This window comes from Glarea lozoyensis (assembly GCF_000409485.1).
Source record: "Glarea lozoyensis ATCC 20868 chromosome Unknown GLAREA6, whole genome shotgun sequence".
NCBI classification, from domain to species: domain Eukaryota; kingdom Fungi; phylum Ascomycota; class Leotiomycetes; order Helotiales; family Helotiaceae; genus Glarea; species Glarea lozoyensis.
In genome coordinates this window covers 2140879-2158593 of record NW_007361001.1, presented here as the reverse complement: position 1 = coordinate 2158593, position 17715 = coordinate 2140879, and the positions used below count along the sequence as shown (strand labels likewise).

General features: G+C 46.7%; 9 protein-coding genes across 9 annotated transcripts; 5 read left to right on the top strand and 4 right to left on the bottom strand.

Annotated features, from left to right (window-relative positions):
- Positions 1–108: 108 nt before the first annotated feature.
- On the bottom strand, positions 109–1344 carry GLAREA_03036 (uncharacterized protein; the record flags this gene model as incomplete). The annotated part of the gene is made up of 1 exon (XM_008088121.1): positions 109–1344. One exon carries the CDS (start codon positions 1342–1344, stop codon positions 109–111), a length of 1236 nt encoding a protein of 411 aa, XP_008086312.1.
- A 917-nt stretch (positions 1345–2261) lies between these two features.
- On the bottom strand, positions 2262–2958 carry GLAREA_03035 (uncharacterized protein; the record flags this gene model as incomplete). The annotated part of the gene is made up of 3 exons (XM_008088120.1): positions 2262–2735; positions 2790–2873; positions 2926–2958. 3 exons carry the CDS (start codon positions 2956–2958, stop codon positions 2262–2264), a joined length of 591 nt encoding a protein of 196 aa, XP_008086311.1.
- Positions 2959–4042: 1084 nt separating this feature from the next.
- On the top strand, positions 4043–4795 carry GLAREA_03034 (Nucleic acid-binding protein; the record flags this gene model as incomplete). Its single annotated transcript, XM_008088119.1, has 4 exons — positions 4043–4291; positions 4342–4422; positions 4472–4641; positions 4717–4795. 4 exons carry the CDS (start codon positions 4043–4045, stop codon positions 4793–4795), a joined length of 579 nt encoding a protein of 192 aa, XP_008086310.1.
- A 1303-nt stretch (positions 4796–6098) lies between these two features.
- GLAREA_03033 (uncharacterized protein) lies at positions 6099–7454 on the top strand (the record flags this gene model as incomplete). Its single annotated transcript, XM_008088118.1, has 1 exon — positions 6099–7454. One exon carries the CDS (start codon positions 6099–6101, stop codon positions 7452–7454), a length of 1356 nt encoding a protein of 451 aa, XP_008086309.1.
- An 807-nt stretch (positions 7455–8261) lies between these two features.
- On the top strand, positions 8262–9011 carry GLAREA_03032 (uncharacterized protein; the record flags this gene model as incomplete). Its single annotated transcript, XM_008088117.1, has 1 exon — positions 8262–9011. One exon carries the CDS (start codon positions 8262–8264, stop codon positions 9009–9011), a length of 750 nt encoding a protein of 249 aa, XP_008086308.1.
- Positions 9012–9303: 292 nt separating this feature from the next.
- GLAREA_03031 (uncharacterized protein) lies at positions 9304–10572 on the bottom strand (the record flags this gene model as incomplete). Its single annotated transcript, XM_008088116.1, has 2 exons — positions 9304–9340; positions 9710–10572. 2 exons carry the CDS (start codon positions 10570–10572, stop codon positions 9304–9306), a joined length of 900 nt encoding a protein of 299 aa, XP_008086307.1.
- Positions 10573–11085: 513 nt separating this feature from the next.
- Positions 11086–12949, bottom strand: GLAREA_03030 (thiamine diphosphate-binding fold (THDP-binding); the record flags this gene model as incomplete). The annotated part of the gene is made up of 2 exons (XM_008088115.1): positions 11086–11139; positions 11234–12949. The coding sequence occupies 2 exons, from the start codon at positions 12947–12949 to the stop codon at positions 11086–11088; spliced, it is 1770 nt and encodes a 589-aa protein (XP_008086306.1).
- A 373-nt stretch (positions 12950–13322) lies between these two features.
- Positions 13323–14489, top strand: GLAREA_03029 (Thioredoxin-like protein; the record flags this gene model as incomplete). Its single annotated transcript, XM_008088114.1, has 2 exons — positions 13323–13586; positions 13632–14489. The coding sequence occupies 2 exons, from the start codon at positions 13323–13325 to the stop codon at positions 14487–14489; spliced, it is 1122 nt and encodes a 373-aa protein (XP_008086305.1).
- Positions 14490–15767: 1278 nt separating this feature from the next.
- Positions 15768–17530, top strand: GLAREA_03028 (uncharacterized protein; the record flags this gene model as incomplete). The annotated part of the gene is made up of 3 exons (XM_008088113.1): positions 15768–15980; positions 16032–17360; positions 17411–17530. The coding sequence occupies 3 exons, from the start codon at positions 15768–15770 to the stop codon at positions 17528–17530; spliced, it is 1662 nt and encodes a 553-aa protein (XP_008086304.1).
- Between the last annotated feature and the right edge of the window lie 185 nt (positions 17531–17715).

The following is a 17715-nucleotide window of genomic DNA, read 5'->3' as shown; positions in this document are numbered from 1 at the left end:
AACTGTAGTAGATACTATTGCAAGGAGACAGTATGTTCGAACATTCGTAAGTTGCAGTTCAAACTTTGCTTATCTATGTACGCATGCATATGTACTTTATACTGCCCCCTAATATCTACCACGTTCCTCTCCACCGAGACGTTCCCCTCGAATGCGCAGTTCTCGTCGAAATCTGTTGCGCCGCTCGAATTCGGACTCTTGTCTCGCTTGGCTAACGCGCTCCATACCAAGAGCGGCTTGCTGAACGACTTCTTGATCGTTTATTGAAATGAAAGAAGATGAAGAAGTTTCATGTCCTTGGATCCTTGAGGAGTGTTGCCGATCTTTGCCTCCATACCCTGGTCTGAGGATGTCAGGAATGGGACGTTGAACTGGCTTTGCGATTCTATGTGAAGGCACGGATGGTCCTGAGTTCAATCTCTCGGGCGTGTTTGGTGGTACTCTTAACAAAGTCGACCCCGAATGACTCTCGCGAGATGTTATAGGTCGTTGAGGCAGTACTGTGGTATTCAGCCTCTCGTACATGTTTGCCGTTGCAAATGTCTCTAAGTGGCTCTGGTTTGCGGTGCTAGGTCGCGGTCGATATTTCGCTGCATGACCTTGTTCTAGCGTTCTAGTTTGCTGATCTTCGTAGTCATTGAGCGGCCGGATCGCACCAAGGTAGCGACGCTGTTGTCTTTGCTCAATCCGTGGTTTGTGTATTGGTCTGCTCGATGGCTTGGAATTATGAGTGGGTGACGGTAGCGGTTTCCAGTCTGCATACGTTGGAAGGTTGGCAACCTCCAATCTTTCCTTAGGACGTGGAGGTACAGGCGGACTTATAATCGGGCTTCTCTCTGGAGACTCTGCGTACCCTCTATACCTGTTCCATTCCCGTAAAGCATCACTCCAGTTGCAGCATAGCTCATGGTTATTCTTAGCCTTTTCCATCGGATGCGGCTTCAAATCAGCAGCTGTACATCGTGAGCAGCGCCAGAAATGAGACTTTCTTTCTCTTGAACTAATGCCGTTAGCAGGAAACCAATTATTATCAACATAATCATAGAAAGGAGAATGGGTATGGTCTAATACCATCTTTTGGCGAGCCCACTCACTTTTCTTGTATTTCATAAACAATGGTCCACGTGAAGTGCATTCTTTGCAGAATTCAGCAATAGCATCATCGTCTTCCTTTAGAACACATGACGATTCTTTCTTAGTATCCTTCAAAAAGCCACCTAACCAGTTCCTTGGCCGCCTCCCCTTAATGATTGTTCGTGTCCGTTCGGCACAATAAGCAATCTGCTCATTATTAGGATATCGACATCCGCATTTTGTGTAATAGTCCACGGGTAAAATGCACATCGTATAATATTATCACGATGTATCCAATACAAAGACGAATTTCAGAGTACTGTGGCTCTAAGGCTTTCAATGAAAGGCTTGTCGTGTGGCTATCAAAGAAACTGAGTAGTCTCAGTGTTATCGCAGTTATCTTGTGTAACTTCTAAGTCTCGTAAGTGTTGTGGAACAATGAGAATATATAATAATCGCACATGGCTTGTTTTCTTCATTGTCGTAACAATTGGCATTGTTCTTGGTGAAAGGAAAGTCTCGACCGAGATTTGTAGAACAAAGTCAACACAAGAGGGAAACAATTACTGGATTTGGATGTTTTCGTCACTGGTATGTGTACTACTAATGCTGTGCCATGTGTCAGGTAGCTGATCAGGAATCAAGATTAATTAACAGAGGCACGTACCTAGGCAGTGAACCCAATACGTGGCAGTTATCTAGCAAAATTTAGCCTAGTTGGGCAGGCTAGCAAAGATCTGAGCCAGGAGAAAGCGAAACTTCGTTCATCGAGGAAAAGAACTAAGGAAATCAAATCCTCTCAAAGAACCAATGCCAAGTAAGCCTCAAATGAATGCGCCATGTTCCGGCACCTAGCGCCACAATTTTGTTGGATTCGCATTTGCTAACTGTCTTTGAATACTAATATTTATCAATTCTGCAGTGCAAAATCTGTGGCACCTAAAACTCCCTTTATACACTGAAATGAGAATCGCGAACGCCTTGCATGCTCAAATTGTTTCTCCTACCTATGACACTATCGCACGACCTCACCGTAGTCTTTCCCGTCCCACGACGGACTGCATTGCTCCCTCATTTCAAGGCATCCTATCTCTGGCCATGTATTCTATCTACCTGATCGAGGCAGATACGCACTGACAGTACGTTTCATATTTCTCCCAAGAGTATGTGCCTTATCGGAATGTATTTCAGTTGGCTTTGCCATTCTTCACAGCGGCTTTGGCAGCTTTCTCTGCCTTGACCTTCTTGATCTCCTTCTCCACAGCATCATTTACTCTCTTCTGTAATTCGGGTCTGTATCCGAACTTGAATAGGACTTCCATGAAGACAAAGAATGGCGCGAGAACCAATGCCTGAGTTAAGTTGTCCAACAGAGCTGGCGCACGACCTTCAAATGCGCCATGGCCGACGAATTGTGCAACCCAAGCCACGATTTCCACTGCAATTCCAATAGTGTTAACACTTGAGCCGTAGATTGTTGTCAGATGATTCGAGTATGCGGTCCAACCCATTATAATCGGCAGTAAGATGGTGCCTGCAACGGGCTCCAGGAGGATGTAGAAACCGCTGTATAATATGGCACTAATTGTTCCCAGGTTCAGGGGTAGGTTTGGAATCGTCAGCCATGATGGCAGTGGGATTATTGTTGGGCTGTTTGTTGCCTGGCACATCATTCATTATTATCGCGAACGGTTCGGCAAGGCACGAGGGCATACCAAGAGTAGACTGGCTGCAAGAATCATAGGAACACATGTCATGTGTATCGCGATGTTGATCGGATTATGATGGTAAGCACCATACTATAGAATGGTCAGTACACATCGTGCGAGATTCATCCGAGTCTTATCTCACAAAACACAGCTGCTTCTCGAGGTCGAGAGACATGTTGAGGGGCTCGTTATTTGGTGTGTGACGAGAAGGGCGATTTATGGCGGGATCCGGGATTTGCTAAAAGGTATTGCGTCGAGGAGATGGATTCAACGCGATATCTTTTGCCGCAGGATCATGCCTATTCAAAGGAGTGGTAAAAATGAAGATCGTGAGTAGGACAGGGAGTTTGTTGGAGATGCGAATAATGGGACCATACGGAGTGCAGTTCACATGTCGTCGCTTGCCAAGCTGCCGACTGCCTGCGCTATCCTTTCGCATGCGTACGGAGGAGTGCAGCGCTCGTATTGGATCAAGGCTCGAGAAACGACCATTTGGACCCGCCTCATCCGTCCGTGCCAGACCGTACGCCGGAGCGTACAACTCAGCACCGACCGTTTCCAAAGACTAATGCCTTTCACGCTTAGCCGCCAAACAAGCGCCATGACATCAATAGCCGCCGGTCGCGTGAATAATTCGCTTTATCCCTTGCTCTTTGTCCTCGACGGTCGCAAATTCAATCGCTGTCCTTGTTCTTCTTCCAGCATTTCGACTACCTTTGTGCGCTCTCTGTGACGGTCCCCAGAGCAGTGCCAGAGCGTCCGTCTTTGCAAAGCCATTCATTTGAGCTGTGTACTGTACGTTATGTTACGAAGCCCAACGCCGTGTCGCGTTCTGGACTGATGACTGCAGATTTCCTCAGTGGTCAAACGCAACACATCTACAGGTTTAGAATCGAGCAGCGACTCGCACATCTGCGTGTTTACGAGAAGAACCCGATTGCTAAAGAACTGGGCGCGACGAGATATCATCCCACGAGCACCCAACGAAGAAAGTCGAGAGACGAGCTTGGATATATGGGACAGATCGACGAGCAAACAACCAGGTAGAAGCCCACGAGCTTTTGAATTCGCTGTGCGCGTCAAAATTGAGACGCACGAATTGGTGGACCAGATCGCACAATATAGAAGACCTTGGCCCAGGTCGAGACCCAACGAACCCATACTCGTAAATCGTGAAATCTGCTACCATCTCAATCTCATTCCCAAGCTTAAGAGCCTACAACACCAGTTCGCGAAACATCTCACGACAATCGCGCATAATGTTTTTCGTTCTTAACCTCACCCACCAGGTCACTTTGCATCCGTCATATTTCGGTCGGAATATGCATGAGCTGGTCACGCACAAGTTACTGAAGGATGTCGAGGGTACTTGCACCGGGAGATATTATATCATTACCATAATGGACACGGTCAATATCTCAGAAGGTCGTATTCTACCCGGAAGTGGGTTGGCTGAATTCAACGTTAACTACCGCGCGGTGGTATGGAGGCCGTTCAAGGGCGAGACCGTAGGGATACCTGGAGTCGAGAGTCCATTGGTGGTGACTGACTTGAACAGGTTGATGCTATCGTGACTTCTGTTAACGGCGTTGGCTTTTTCTGTGAAGCTGGGCCGCTATCAATTTTCGTGTCTGGTCATGTAAGTCCACACACTATCACTTTCCCAGATCTGTTGCTAATTTTCAAAGATGATTCCTTCGGACATTACATTTGACCCAAATGCTACCCCTCCACAGTGGACTGATAATGAAGATTCTGTCATTCAGGTCGGTACACATGTGCGCGTCAAAATCTTTGGTACAAGGGAAGAGGTGGGGAGTATCTACGCTATTGCCAGTATCAAGGAGGATTACCTTGGGTTAGTTTGGGACAATGTGATTCTTTCCATTAACGCTGACCAAGAAATAGTTGTTTGCAAGGGAACTGATTACAGCGCCAATGGCTGTATTCTAATGATGCTACAAAAAGAACTGGCCCGTATGATACCAAAAGCACAGGCTTGCGACTTTTAAATACACTCAAATTACTATATCTAAAGAGCGCCGCCTCGGTTTCCGCATATCCGTCTCGCATGCCCGAGATGCGCAAGCTTGGGGCTTTTGTGTTATCGATGCGTCCAAATAGGCAGTAGGATGAGAATGAAAAGTAGATTAATTGGTTGTGAAAGAGAAATCGCAATGAATAAATTATTTTACGTGTCTTTGATAATCCATTGATGTTTCGATGTGATTTGCACTATATCAATGTGCCTGTCAGAAACCCCTTTCGCCCTCGCTTATTTACATTTAGCTTTTCGAAGCATTTGGAGCAAGATGATCACATGATGGTATTAGCTCAAAAAAATATACTGTACGATATATCCTTACACCTCTTAGTCGCATTTGCTAAAGATTTCTCAGGCTGCGGGACTTGTTATGACATCGTCGAGTCTTGGCGTTATAGTTAGAGTTCATTCTCTGAACCATATCCGGGCCCGGCAGAGGACCGATATTTTCAATCAGAGTAACCGTCAGATGGCTTCACTCGCTCGCAACCCTGCCTTTCGATGGTTGTTGGGGTGCTGCCGGTATGTGCAGATGGAATGAACTTCGACCGAGGCATAGTTAAGCTATGATCTTGCGACACTACTTGATGTCCAGGGTATATCAACAGCACTCTCCTTACATGTTCGGCTCATTGTTCTCAATGGATTTCCTTCTCTATTTCCACTCCATCGCTGAATATAGGATGTTATCTTTTTTTTCTTCGCCGTGCTTCACTGAATCTTCTCAGTTCCCACTCGCTTTACTATGCGGACCCATCCGTTGCCGTCATATCTCGAGTAGTCGGCTTTGCAGTACCAAAGCCAAACTAAAATACACATGATGTCCTTCACATGGCTATGTATTTGATACGGGAGTCAGAGCCTTTGGCAGTAAGTCCATCTATAACGACGTCAGAACTCGTTGTAGTCGCTTCTTCATTTGGTCTGGTAGCCGCACTAAAAAAATAGTTCCAGCTAGAAGGTAGTTATGATATAACAATGGAATAGGGGTCCTTAGGTGGAGTCTTCCAACTGGAGCCTCTTAAACACCTAAAGTCGTCCGAGTTTTGTTCCTCTCCTCATAACTATTATCCATCTTCAGAACGCCAGATATTTTTCTGTACTTCTTTGTATAGTGACAGCCAATTCTAATATCATCATTCTGATGTAATCAATCACCTCTCTTGGTACAAGGACATTGTAAGTCAACACCTTATCGCCCACGCGTCGAGCTTCGCTCAAAGGCTCTTCCGTTGCTCTCTCTAACATCTCAAAGAACATCCAAGCTCAAAATGTCCTTAACAAATTCCATCGTCACTTCCGGCCATTCTCAACAGGCTCTCGTCAGCGACTCTCAACAGGCTCTCGTTGGCCATTCTCAACAGGCTCTCGCCGGCCACTTCGAGACTCTTCGCAAGAAGCGACGTTTTTCCACAAGCACATACAGGGTTGAAAAATTGGTCACGAGCAGTGGTATAGACGTTTTTGACCGTTTTCTCACCAACGAGAGGAATAAGGCTAAGGAGCGCAGAGAGCGAAAGGGGAAATACCCCGCAGAGGGGCCAGGTGAAGAGCAGGAAGACAGAGACGAGGAGGACAGAGACGAGGAGGACAGAGACGAGGAGGACAGAGACGAGGAGGACAGAGACGAGGAGGACAGAGACAACGGGCACGAACACGAGAGAACATACAATGAACCCGAGGACAAGATTCTCGAAGAGAAGGAACGTGAAGAGTTGGTTCGCAAAGAGCAGGAGCGTGAAAAGAAGGAAGCTGAAGACAAGAAACGAAAGGGCAAGGAACCCGAGGACAACAAAGACGAAAAGGACGGCAATCAAAACAAAACCAATACTCAAGCCAAGCGAGCTAACCATTCACCCGTCGACTTCAATTGTGTCAAGAAACTCCTCGTCAAGGCCTACGTCAGCCATAATCTGAAGCCGAGCAAGGCAAACTCTCTCGTATTTACCAACTGGAGGGCCAGAACCGAAGAAGAAAAACGTGATACACCTGGGTATCACAGCATCGAGTTCGTTGGCGGCCTTGCTTCATCTAAGCTCTATAGAACTGTCATCAAGCACCTCGCCTGTACTGTCCAATGGGCATATTTGCAAGAACAGATCCCAGACATGTGGTTCTATCCAAGGCCATTCGTATTCGAACCCATCTCGCAGATGATGAGACACGTGGACCTTTTCTCTACACTTCCTGGAGAAGAACACTTCCATCGTGCAATTGAGCTCGTCGATTATTGTGAGGACGAACAACGTAGACTGGAGCATGGTATATGGTATTCGGTCTACGACATACTCAATCTGCATCTGCAGTCTTACAGATACCGCGTCATTTCCTTTTCTGGCGCTTTGGAATTGGAAAAGCGGGACGTCTTGAGAAGTCTACCTTCTGAGGAGCAATCTCGTCCTCTGTTGGTTGTTACCATGCGCAAGCGAACATGGGAGGAAATTAGCGAAGACGATGAAAAGGACAAGAAAGAGAGAGATGCTGAAAAGGACAAGAAAGAGAGAGATACTGCACTTGACAATATCGATCCAGCTTTACTTGATGATGTTCCTACAGCAGGTATTGAGAGCCGAGTGAAACGGCGGATAGTAGTAAAAGATCCGGACAGAGGATTGCAAGATTTGTAGCTTAATTATGTTGGATTCACAGACTGGGCAATTCACAAGAATGCCAATTGTGTTACCTATTTTGAGTAAATTAGTTCTCAAATTAATTGGATCGAGCCGAGTCGAGGGTGGAAATAAATTAGGCCGAACATGATTTCGGGTATGTGAGCTTCAAGTTTCGAATGTATTCACCTCTTCGTTCTGGGAACCCTGGATTGGGATGTGCCCAGCAAATGTTAGCATAACCGACTTTCCATGAATAGCGAGACAATTAAGTTTTGTGGATGAAGCTGTAGATAGGATCTTGCTTGCCTATGAAAATGGCAAGCCGAATCAATGTATATAATTTAACACTGAGTTTTCCCAATTTCGGGAAGCTTGTACAATAGATATGACTTTGGAGGAGCAAAGTGGAAATATCATACACAATGGAATGAAAAGTGAGCTGCGATTCACACTTATCTGTCGGGGAATCCGTTCAAGAGTTGAAAATTGGATTGGAGGTCACCTCGTCGTCGCCCAACACAAGATGCCAAGCGCGCTTCACCGTGCTCAAGACGTTCACCTTCACCTTCGTGCCTGCCTTACCTGGTTTGTTTATCTCCTAGTCGCTTGACTCGTCGGCTACCGTTGCCTGGGCCAGATCTATTCTTTCTTCTCGCGTTCAGATTTTCTTCTCATCAAAACAAAACACTTTCACACACAAAAAAGAAGACCGATCTCAGGCTCAGGCTCACTTCTCCTCTATCCAAAACACGTCTCGTGTACCCACGCTCGTTAGATCTTCGCAATCTCTTCATTCTCCCGATACACAACTCTCTCCGCAAAATGCGTACTTCAATCATCTTCGCCCGCCTCAGTGGCCTCTGCCTCGTCGCAGCCGCAAGCACCTCCACCATTGTCGAGACCAAAACTTCTACAATCATTTCCTGTGACTCTGGAGTTACCGATTGCTCTGGACAAAAGTCGACAACAGCTGCGGCGCCTCAATATGGCACCTCTGCTGCAGTCGCTACTTCGTCAATTTACACCGCATCCGACAAGACTGTAGCTTCTTCTGGTTATCAATTCCCATCGCCAGCAGCATCCAGCTCGAAGGCGAGCGTCTCTACATCTGCTCCAGTCGTCTCGTCCGTCGCTGCAACTACTCCGGCTACCTCTGCAGTCATTGAGTCCTCCAAACCTGCAGCCTCACCTTCAGTCGCATCTTCCGCACAAGCACCTGTTTCTAGCGCAGCCTACCCTTCAAGCAACCATACTGCACCAGCAACTACACCAGCATCTACATCAACCCCTGTCGTCAGCGTCAACTCTAACTCCGGTACCAATGCTACCAGCAAGGCTTCTGTTGTTCCATCGGGCCCAGGCAGTGCTCCTACAAGCATGGTCATCGTTACTGGCACTGCACCACATACCAATGCCACAGTCTCGAGCATTGTAGTAGTTACTCCAACTGCTCCATCCGCTCCTGCAAGCACCGCTATTACTCAACCAACTGGCTCTGGCGCAAGTGCTCACATGGTTGTGCCAGGCATTATGTTGGGTCTTCTCGCTATGGGAGCTTGCATTCTCGGTTAATCATTCAATCCGGAGGTCTGCTAACAGATAGCTGTCCGTTTCATTTGATCAGCCGAAAGAAAGGTGAATGAGTTGTATGATAGGATGATGTTTCTGGCGTTATGGTTTTACTCGGACTGGGGGAGATAATTATAAACTATAGATGACAAGGACATTTACTTGTCGGAGTTTGGAGAGGTATTACCGAGAAGAAGTTGCTTACACATGCTTGCATACTGCTCTGCTTTCTTTATTTTCAAAGTATGTTTCAAGCCTCTATTTTAATGTTCTCTTTTTCATCTTCAGATGGGAATTAGGATCCAGAATGGGTTAACATGCGATATGGAAATCTGGATTCAGTAGTTAGCATGTTTATAATGAAAGTTATTAGAGATAAATCGCAATTGAACCAAAGACTTTAGTGAGAACCGTAAGATCAATTCCAAAAACTAACTCTCCGAAATCCATATCAAAGTACAATTGCAAGAATCTTTAACAGAAACCTGCATCTCAAGTGTTACTCAGACCTCGGTGTGTACCGTTGTCCAGGCATAATAACTCGCATTTCAGCTCCAAACCTCAAAAGTCTATCCCAATGAAAGATTTCCTAGTCCCCAAAAATCAAAAAGAAACCATACTCAAACAACAAACAAAAATCAACTCAGCACCTTCCCCACATCCTCAATCTCAAAAAACCCATCCTCACACCTCTCACTTACATATACCCATCCCCTCTCTCATCCCTCCAATAAGGAAACCTACCACCCATCTCATCCCTCAGAATCTCATCAGCTTCGTCTCCAACCATCCGTTTGTGCGAACCGTCACGGCCGCTGCCTTCAGAGGGGAAAACGCTGAAATCACCAATGAGACGCGCTGTGCCGTGACCGGCTGCTGTGGACCCTCCGCTGGTGGTGTGGGATCTGGGTCTGAGGTGGGATGGGTAGGAGGGGGGATGGGTGGCGTAGGTTGGTGGGGAGGAGTAGGTTGTGGAGGTGTCGGAGTCGCTGGTGTATGTGGAGTGGGATTGGCGGGAACGGCGGGGGCGATGATGGGATTGGGAATGGGATTCGAGGGCGTGGAGTTTAGTGAGGAGGTGCGCTTGTTCTGTGGTTTCGAGGCGGGAGCGGAGGAGTGAGAGGTCGGCGTGGAGGGTTGAGAGGGATGCGTCGTGGTTGGGACGTGGAGATGGGGAGGCCACTGTGTATGGTTGATGTGGTGGTTGGGTTGGGGAGTTGAAGTTTTGGTAGATAACCGTTGATGGTGTGGACGGACTGGGTGTGGCTGAGGGTAGAGAGCGGTAATAGCCTCTATCCTGTCCAGAATTATTTGAATAGGTGTATTGACGGTGATTTTCCAATCTTAAAGGCGTGTTAACGTCGTGGTCATGGATACAGCCGAATTGATTGGTGGTTTGGCGTCGCTGGTCGATGTGGTAGGTTGAATGCGAGTTATGACTTCGAGAGGTGTGAGATGAACGGGATGAAGAGGACGAGGAACGGGATGGTGAGTGCCCTCGAACTGGATATTTGATCCCAGAAAGAGGGTCTTTGGCGTAGGTGGTTCCGAACCATTGAGGCATTTTGATGGTAGTGGTTTGTTGAGTTGATGGTAATTTATCTGGGGAGTACGAATAGGATTGAGATGTGAGAAGGGAATGGAGCCTGCAACAGAAAACCGAGATTAATGTTATATAGATTATGTGATAGTGATAGTGTTGAAGATCTGCATCTCCTTTCAACGAACTTGTATATGACAAACGATTGTCACGAATTCAAAGGAATTCTGTAACATCTGCAAGCCTGACAACGAACTACCTTGAGAATACAAAAATTCATGTCGGCTACACGCATCTTCAATTCCACCCTGTCCTGCAGTTCCTAGCTTCAAAGACCCTCCTTGTAACATCTATTTTGAGTCTTCGGTTTTCGCCGGGCAAATTCGATGCGAGGAAAGAACTTTTGCCTGGAAAGACGGGTTGTGTGCGTCTTTTGTTTCGGTTGGCAGGCTTTCTTTGAAGTTGCACATATGCAGTGGTGCAAATAGCCGCAGTGGAAGTCATGATTTCTACTCCGCTTGCTTTTAAGAGATTTTCTCACAATTTAGAGTCTTTCTTTGCCTTTTTAGAGTTGTTTTGCCAAGCAAATTCCTGATGCAAATGTAAGCCACTGTCACAAGGTCAAATCTCCAATCCGCCCAATGGCAGACACTCTACAGCAAACGGAAGTTTTTTGATGACTTACTAGCTTTTGAGCTTGTCCTGCCTGAATTATTACGTTTACAACGACCGGAACATTCGCCTTGAATCCCTCCTCTGTAGCTTTGGCAAGCTCTTCAGGGGTTCGGACAAGATATCCTTTACCACCACACATTTTGGCGATATTTTCATACCCTACTTCCCATCCAAGACTTGAACTTCTCAACGCACCCTTTGATTTCCCCTCGATTGTATTTCGTTGCATTTCCAGCCAAGCATCTGAATCTTCACTGTCACCATGGTATACGCCTCCATTATTGATTACGAAAATCAGTATATCCATTCCATATCTTGCCATGGTTTCGACTTCCGCCAGTGAGAACCCGAATGCAGAGTCTCCTTCAAGGCAAACAACTTTCTTGCGAGATGATTCTGGACCAGATGCGGCTTCGGGAGAAGGCAGGTTGTATGCACAATGTGCAGCAATCGCATAACCTAAGCCCACTCCCATGGTAGCGTACGTGCCTGCGTCAAGACGCAATCTGGGATGCTCAACATTGAAAGCAGAACGCGATTTGTCCATTGTATTGGCTCCTTCTGATACATAGACAACGCCTCCGTCTTCCACGGGCGAGATGGCGTCAATAGTTTCCCTGATAACGTCGAAAGTCCTCTCATAAGTCATTGGGGTACTATCTACCTTTGCAGATTTGGCTGCTTTAGCCACGTTCTTCTTTTCGCTAGCTTTTAGGGCACGAACAAAATCCGAGGATGTATCATATTGCCATCCCTCGAGTTCATTAAGAAGCTGTGATGTAACAACCTTGATATCTCCAACAATACCAAGAGAGGCATCTCCATTGTTCTTGCCCAGCTCCTCCGCTGAGATGTCAACTTGGCATATTTCGACGGCTGAATTCCATTTGGGCTCGTCGCCAAAGTGCAATATCCAGTTCAGTCTAGCACCTAATATCAAGACAACGTCCGCGCCTTTCAGTGCGGTGGATCTTGCGGAAGCTATATTGGAAGCATGGGAATCTGGAAGGACGCCTTTTCCCATGGGTGTCGGTAAGAACGGAATTCTCGTCTCGTCGATTAACTTCCGTATAACGGATTCGGCTTGCGCATAGGCTGCGCCTTTTCCAACAATAACTAAAGGTGCCTTTGCCGATTTGAGCAACTGTGCCACCACTCGTATCTTCTCAGGATCTGAGGCCGCTTTGGGGGGTTCTGGTACCGCATATGCCATTGTCTTTTCTCCATCTCCCTGTATCACATCTGCTGGTAGATCAACAAATGTCGGCCCGCCCCTACCGTACCACGCCGTCTTGTACGCATTCGTAAGACTTTCGGGGATCGAGTCGATAGTGGACCGGATTGATATTTTTGTATGGGGAGATAGCAGCGTTATAGCGTCCATCTCCTGGAAAGCGCCCTTTGTAACCAAGTGAGTCTCGCTGGAACCAGCAAGCAAGAGTAATGGGAAAGCATTGGCAGATGCATTGCCAATGCCAGCCCAAGCATGGAGCACTCCAGGACCACCAACGACCAGGCAAACTCCAGGTTTACCTGTCAGGTATCCATATGCTGTTGCTGCATAGCTCGCCGCTTGCTCGTTCCTAAACGCAATGAAGCGGATGCCGAGGGCAATTGCCTCTTCAGCAATCTGAACAACTGGGATTCCAACCAGGCCAAAAATAACTTTTACGCCTAGTTCCTGAAGCGCTTGGGCAATGAGTGCGGCTCCTGACGACGAAGACATGTCGAGTTTAGATGAAAATGTACTCCGTACGACAGAATAAAGATGCAGAGACACCTACCGAGGTTTGGGGATGACCTCAACGTTCGCCGATAAGCGCTGATACTGAGTGACCAGGGGTCGACTCGCAGCAATTGTCTATGCGTGTCAAGCCGTGTGCCAATTGCATCGCTGATGGAGCGAGGTGTGTATGTTCACGTTATTCATCCCAAATGGATACTTCTTTGTGCAGGCGAGCATGGGAGCTTCGCATAACCGTGAAACGCGCCGTTGACAACCTTCAGCCGAGTTGCTTCACATTCTCCTGACAACAAAACAAACCCCGCAGCCAGAGACGGCAGGCGAAACGAATCGACCACGATATTAAACCGTCAAGATGGCTGAACAGTCAGCTCCGATATCCTATTCCCTCGACAAAAACCTTTTCCTTTATACTTCTTTGACATCCGGGTCGTCCCATATTGTCACCGCGACCTCGCGTTTGGAAACCATCTTGAAGGCCAACCGCATCCCATTTCTCGCTATCGATGTCGCCACGGATGACAGGGCTCGTAACATATGGGGTCGTAGAGCTGGGAAGGATGCGTCGGGTCGGGTGAGGAAGCTACCAGGACTTGTTCAAGAAGGAACGGTTTTAGGGGTGGGTTGACTCTCCGAATGTGCATACCACATATTAACGACTTAGGACCTTGTCGAGATTGAGGAATGGAACGAATATGGAGAGATGAAGATGCATGTTAAGATCCACGGAACCTCGAATCTTGTACCGTTACGTCCAAAGGCAGGTCAACCATCTGGCAAAACCTCGAAGGCCCCGATTGCTCAAGAGAACAAGAAGCCAGAGTCCGCCTCTGCCACAGCTGCATCAAAAACCTCAGACCAGCCAAAATCATCACAAAGCGATGTACCATCAGCGATTTCGTCAGTGTTGCAGCAAGTCGGTCAAGAAGCTGCACAAAAAGCAAAACAAGGGATGAAGAAGGTGACGGAGACTCTGGGTGGAGTTGGTCAAGCAGAACCGATCAAGAAGGAAGCAGAACCGGCTAAGAAAGAGGCAGAGAAGGCCGCGGCGCCTGCTCCTATTTCTGTCAGTGATCTGCCAGTAGATAAACTGTCAATCAATGACCCAACCTCCCTTCAAAGTCCTGGCTCAACAGCTTGGCGGAAAGCACCAGATGCCATGCCAGATATTGGTCCACCTGCTTCCCCGCCGTCAGCTGTCCACAAATTCTCATTGCAATCTCCAAATAGCACTGCATGGAAGCCGACCGAGTTCAATCCACCAATCTTGGAGCACCGGGGCTCTTCAATATCTGTAGCTTCCGCCGAGGAGATCAAACAAGTCGAAGAAGCATGCGCTATACCTGAAGAAGACGAGGATGAGGAGGAAACGTCAGACGAAGATGACAATGCCGATACCGAGAAGACTTCTGAACCAGATGTTGTAAGCAGCACGAAACTTGGTTCTAAGGAGGAGCATACTGAAGAGGAAGAGTCTGATGATTCAGACGAATCCGACGACGCAGAAGACAAGAAGTCTTGAACGATATTAGGCAATTAATAGGTACCCCAATTCAGTTTTCAGAAAAACAAAAAGACAAAAGATTTTCTAGTGTGTATTCAACTTTCACTACCCCTTCATCGTGTTATTACTGGGCCGTTTCCATTTCCGCCTTGTTTTGAACGATTATGCAAATCTTCCAAAATACTACAACCTGTTATACTCTTGATATTTTCATGTGCATGCAATGCTGTTTTCGAGATACATTTTTGTTCAGTACATGTATTCACAATGAATGGCGCATTTACACAGTTAAATCCTGGTCACCTTGGACACTGTATGACTGAAAGTTTGTTTTGGAATCTTTTGATAATTTATGGCACTCGTGTTGGCTCGAGTAATGCAGTCACCTATCTATTGGAAAGCATTGCCCCTGAAGCCCAACCAAGAGCGTATGTAATGTCTTCAAACAAGTTACCAAGGAGTAATGTGTCTATCAAGACAAAGGAGACGAAATTCTAAGCTATGCTCTGATTCACTTAAATTTGGCCGTATGTCTGATCAGCATAAATAGGCTGTTGTTTTCAAGTTGATGGGAGTTCCTCTGCAAAGCAAGAATACATGACTGACGCACCATTTCATTCACATGTCATTGAACGCGCTTGTGTGTTTGTTATCTTCCCCGTAATGCGAGTTCTATCAGTACATTTCAACGATGGGCTAGCCATACAATTGAGAATGGAGTCTCATAAGCCTTAGCGGAGGTGTCTCATGTAGACATGTCTCATTACCAGTTACAGCAGGCTAAACATCGTTCTCTTAAAATGCTACTGTTTTTATGTCCTTGCTTTTGCGTGGAATTTCATCTGGCCTTGGTTGATATTATTTTATCTTTATTGGATTGCTGTAGGTGGATCGCTCACAGGGTGAAGATTCAAACATTAGACAGGAACTTCAAGTGCTACAATATTTTAAAATCCCAATAAAGTTCGTTGTCGCGCCAAGATATTCTTTACCATTTTTTGCTCTTGGCTGTGCCTAAGTTTATAGCTTGTCTCCTCCTTGTGACCTGACTGGTCTAAATGGCAGATTGACATCACATTAGAATTAACTAAGGGTCTAGCGCCACTATTCTGTATGACCCATCAAAATGGAGCATACACGTAGACCTTTTTTTGAAAAACTTCATACAACATCTTCAATATTCTATCGCTACTATCCCCAAGCATCATTCACATTCGTTTTGGATATTATACACACTCGCTTTATTTCTACCTATTCGCATAACTACCCATCAAGTCTGTAACAACCAACCCAGCCATGTTCCCTGGCAGAGACATGAACTACGGGGTCGAGCTGGAGTTCCTATTCGCATTCCACGAAGAAGAGCTTTCAGTCAGGGGAGACCAAATCAAAAAGAATCTCGACTATGCGACGAGAGAGCAATATCCTGAATTCACACCTACCACATTACCCAATCACGTTTACAACAGCTGGGGGATAGTCGATGACGACGCGAGCGAACCGCGAGCAGTGAGTATTATTCTGGCATCATTTCTTTATTCGACATGCTAATTATCTCAGTATAATGGCGAGCCACAAGCAATATTGCAGCGGAATCTCCGAAAGCAATGCCCTCAGATCCCCACAAAGATCTTTGGCACAATATATGGTTCTAAGAAGGCATTGGCGAATCTCAAATATGACAAGTGGATAATCACGCCTGATCACACTGTCAACGGAGTCGGATCCGAGAACGTTCAGAACCGACTTCCCAAGCATCACATCTCATCAAACAAATGGGATTCGTATGGCATGGAATTGGTCTCCCCCGTGCTTAATACGAGATTCGCCAACCACAAGGAGGAAATCCAACAGCTCGTCACTGCCGCTGTTGGCACTCCACAAAACAAACATAGCTCATTCATTACGAACCAATGTGGATTCCACGTCCATGTCGAAGCACCACAAGATCTCGAAGTCCTTAAGGAGTTGGCAATACTGGTCCTTCTATTTGAAGAAAAAATCAGCCGACTCCACCCCCCAGTCCGCCGACCTGGACATGCCTCTGCAGCTGGTCAACTCGAGAGTAACCGCCTCTACTTTCTAGACGTTGACGAGGATAATCCAAACCGAGTGGGCGGTGACTTCAGTACCAAAGCGCTCATAGCAGAGAACGGCAGTGTCCAAAGGATTCGAAATCGTATCAACATCATTGCGAAGAAAACCTCCCTCTCGCAGAAAATGTGCTGGCCTGCTCGTATCGGATCTCCAAATGGAGACCGCAACCGCCTCGTTAATTTCACATACCTCGTCCGAGGTGAAGATTTCGCTGAAACCATCGAATTTCGTCAAGCCCGTGGAACACTCGACCCCGACGAAATCTCGCACTGGATCGACTTCTGCGTCGGTCTGGTAAGGTTAGCGGAATACTACTCAAAGAACCCGGACGCCTTCCCAGTAAAGAACTTCGACGATCTACATTCCGGCGAGGGTACTCCAGAAAACCCAGTCGGTGTCTTCAGACTCATGAAAGATATGGGTCTAAGCCAGGAGGCCGTCAGATTCTGGGATGGAAAAATCAAGAAATACGAGGCTTACCAAGTTGGGATGAAGACGATAGGACGGACCTTGAAGTACCGCCCGTTAACGATTATTCCGATTATTCGGACGATGAATAGTCATTCCACTATCATCGTTCCTCTTCTACCTCAACAACCCCAAAAGCTCCAACTACCGCCACTCTCATCATTGTTTCCTCCGAAAGTCCAGCTCCAAGCGTACCTCACGCTTCATCTAAAACAACTACCAAAGAGCTGTGATTTCGAAGTGATCGAGACCAAGCAAATGGGAACGTCAAGTCACATGTTCTCTGAGGAAACATCTTGGTGTAGGCACCATGCCGGCGACAAAGTAACAAACACCAAAATAAACATCAACCCAAAAAAATCTTACTGCGCCAGCAACGGGGCAAAAAGCTTGAGAGCCTACACCAAAACCAAAAGAAAGCGATTCCGCCAGCGACGAAACAAAAAATTCAAACAAACACAAATCCATCAAAAAAGCTGCTCCGCCGGCGATAAGCGCAACCCTCCAAAAACCCAAAAACAAAACTCCATACCGGTGAGGGAACAAAACCGTCAAACATACGTTCAAACACAAAAAACCACCTCGCCGGCAATGGAACAAAAAAAATGTTAAAATACACAAAAGTATGTTCCCTCGGCTGAAACCTTATGTATAACCAATGGCTAACGCGCTCAAGGCT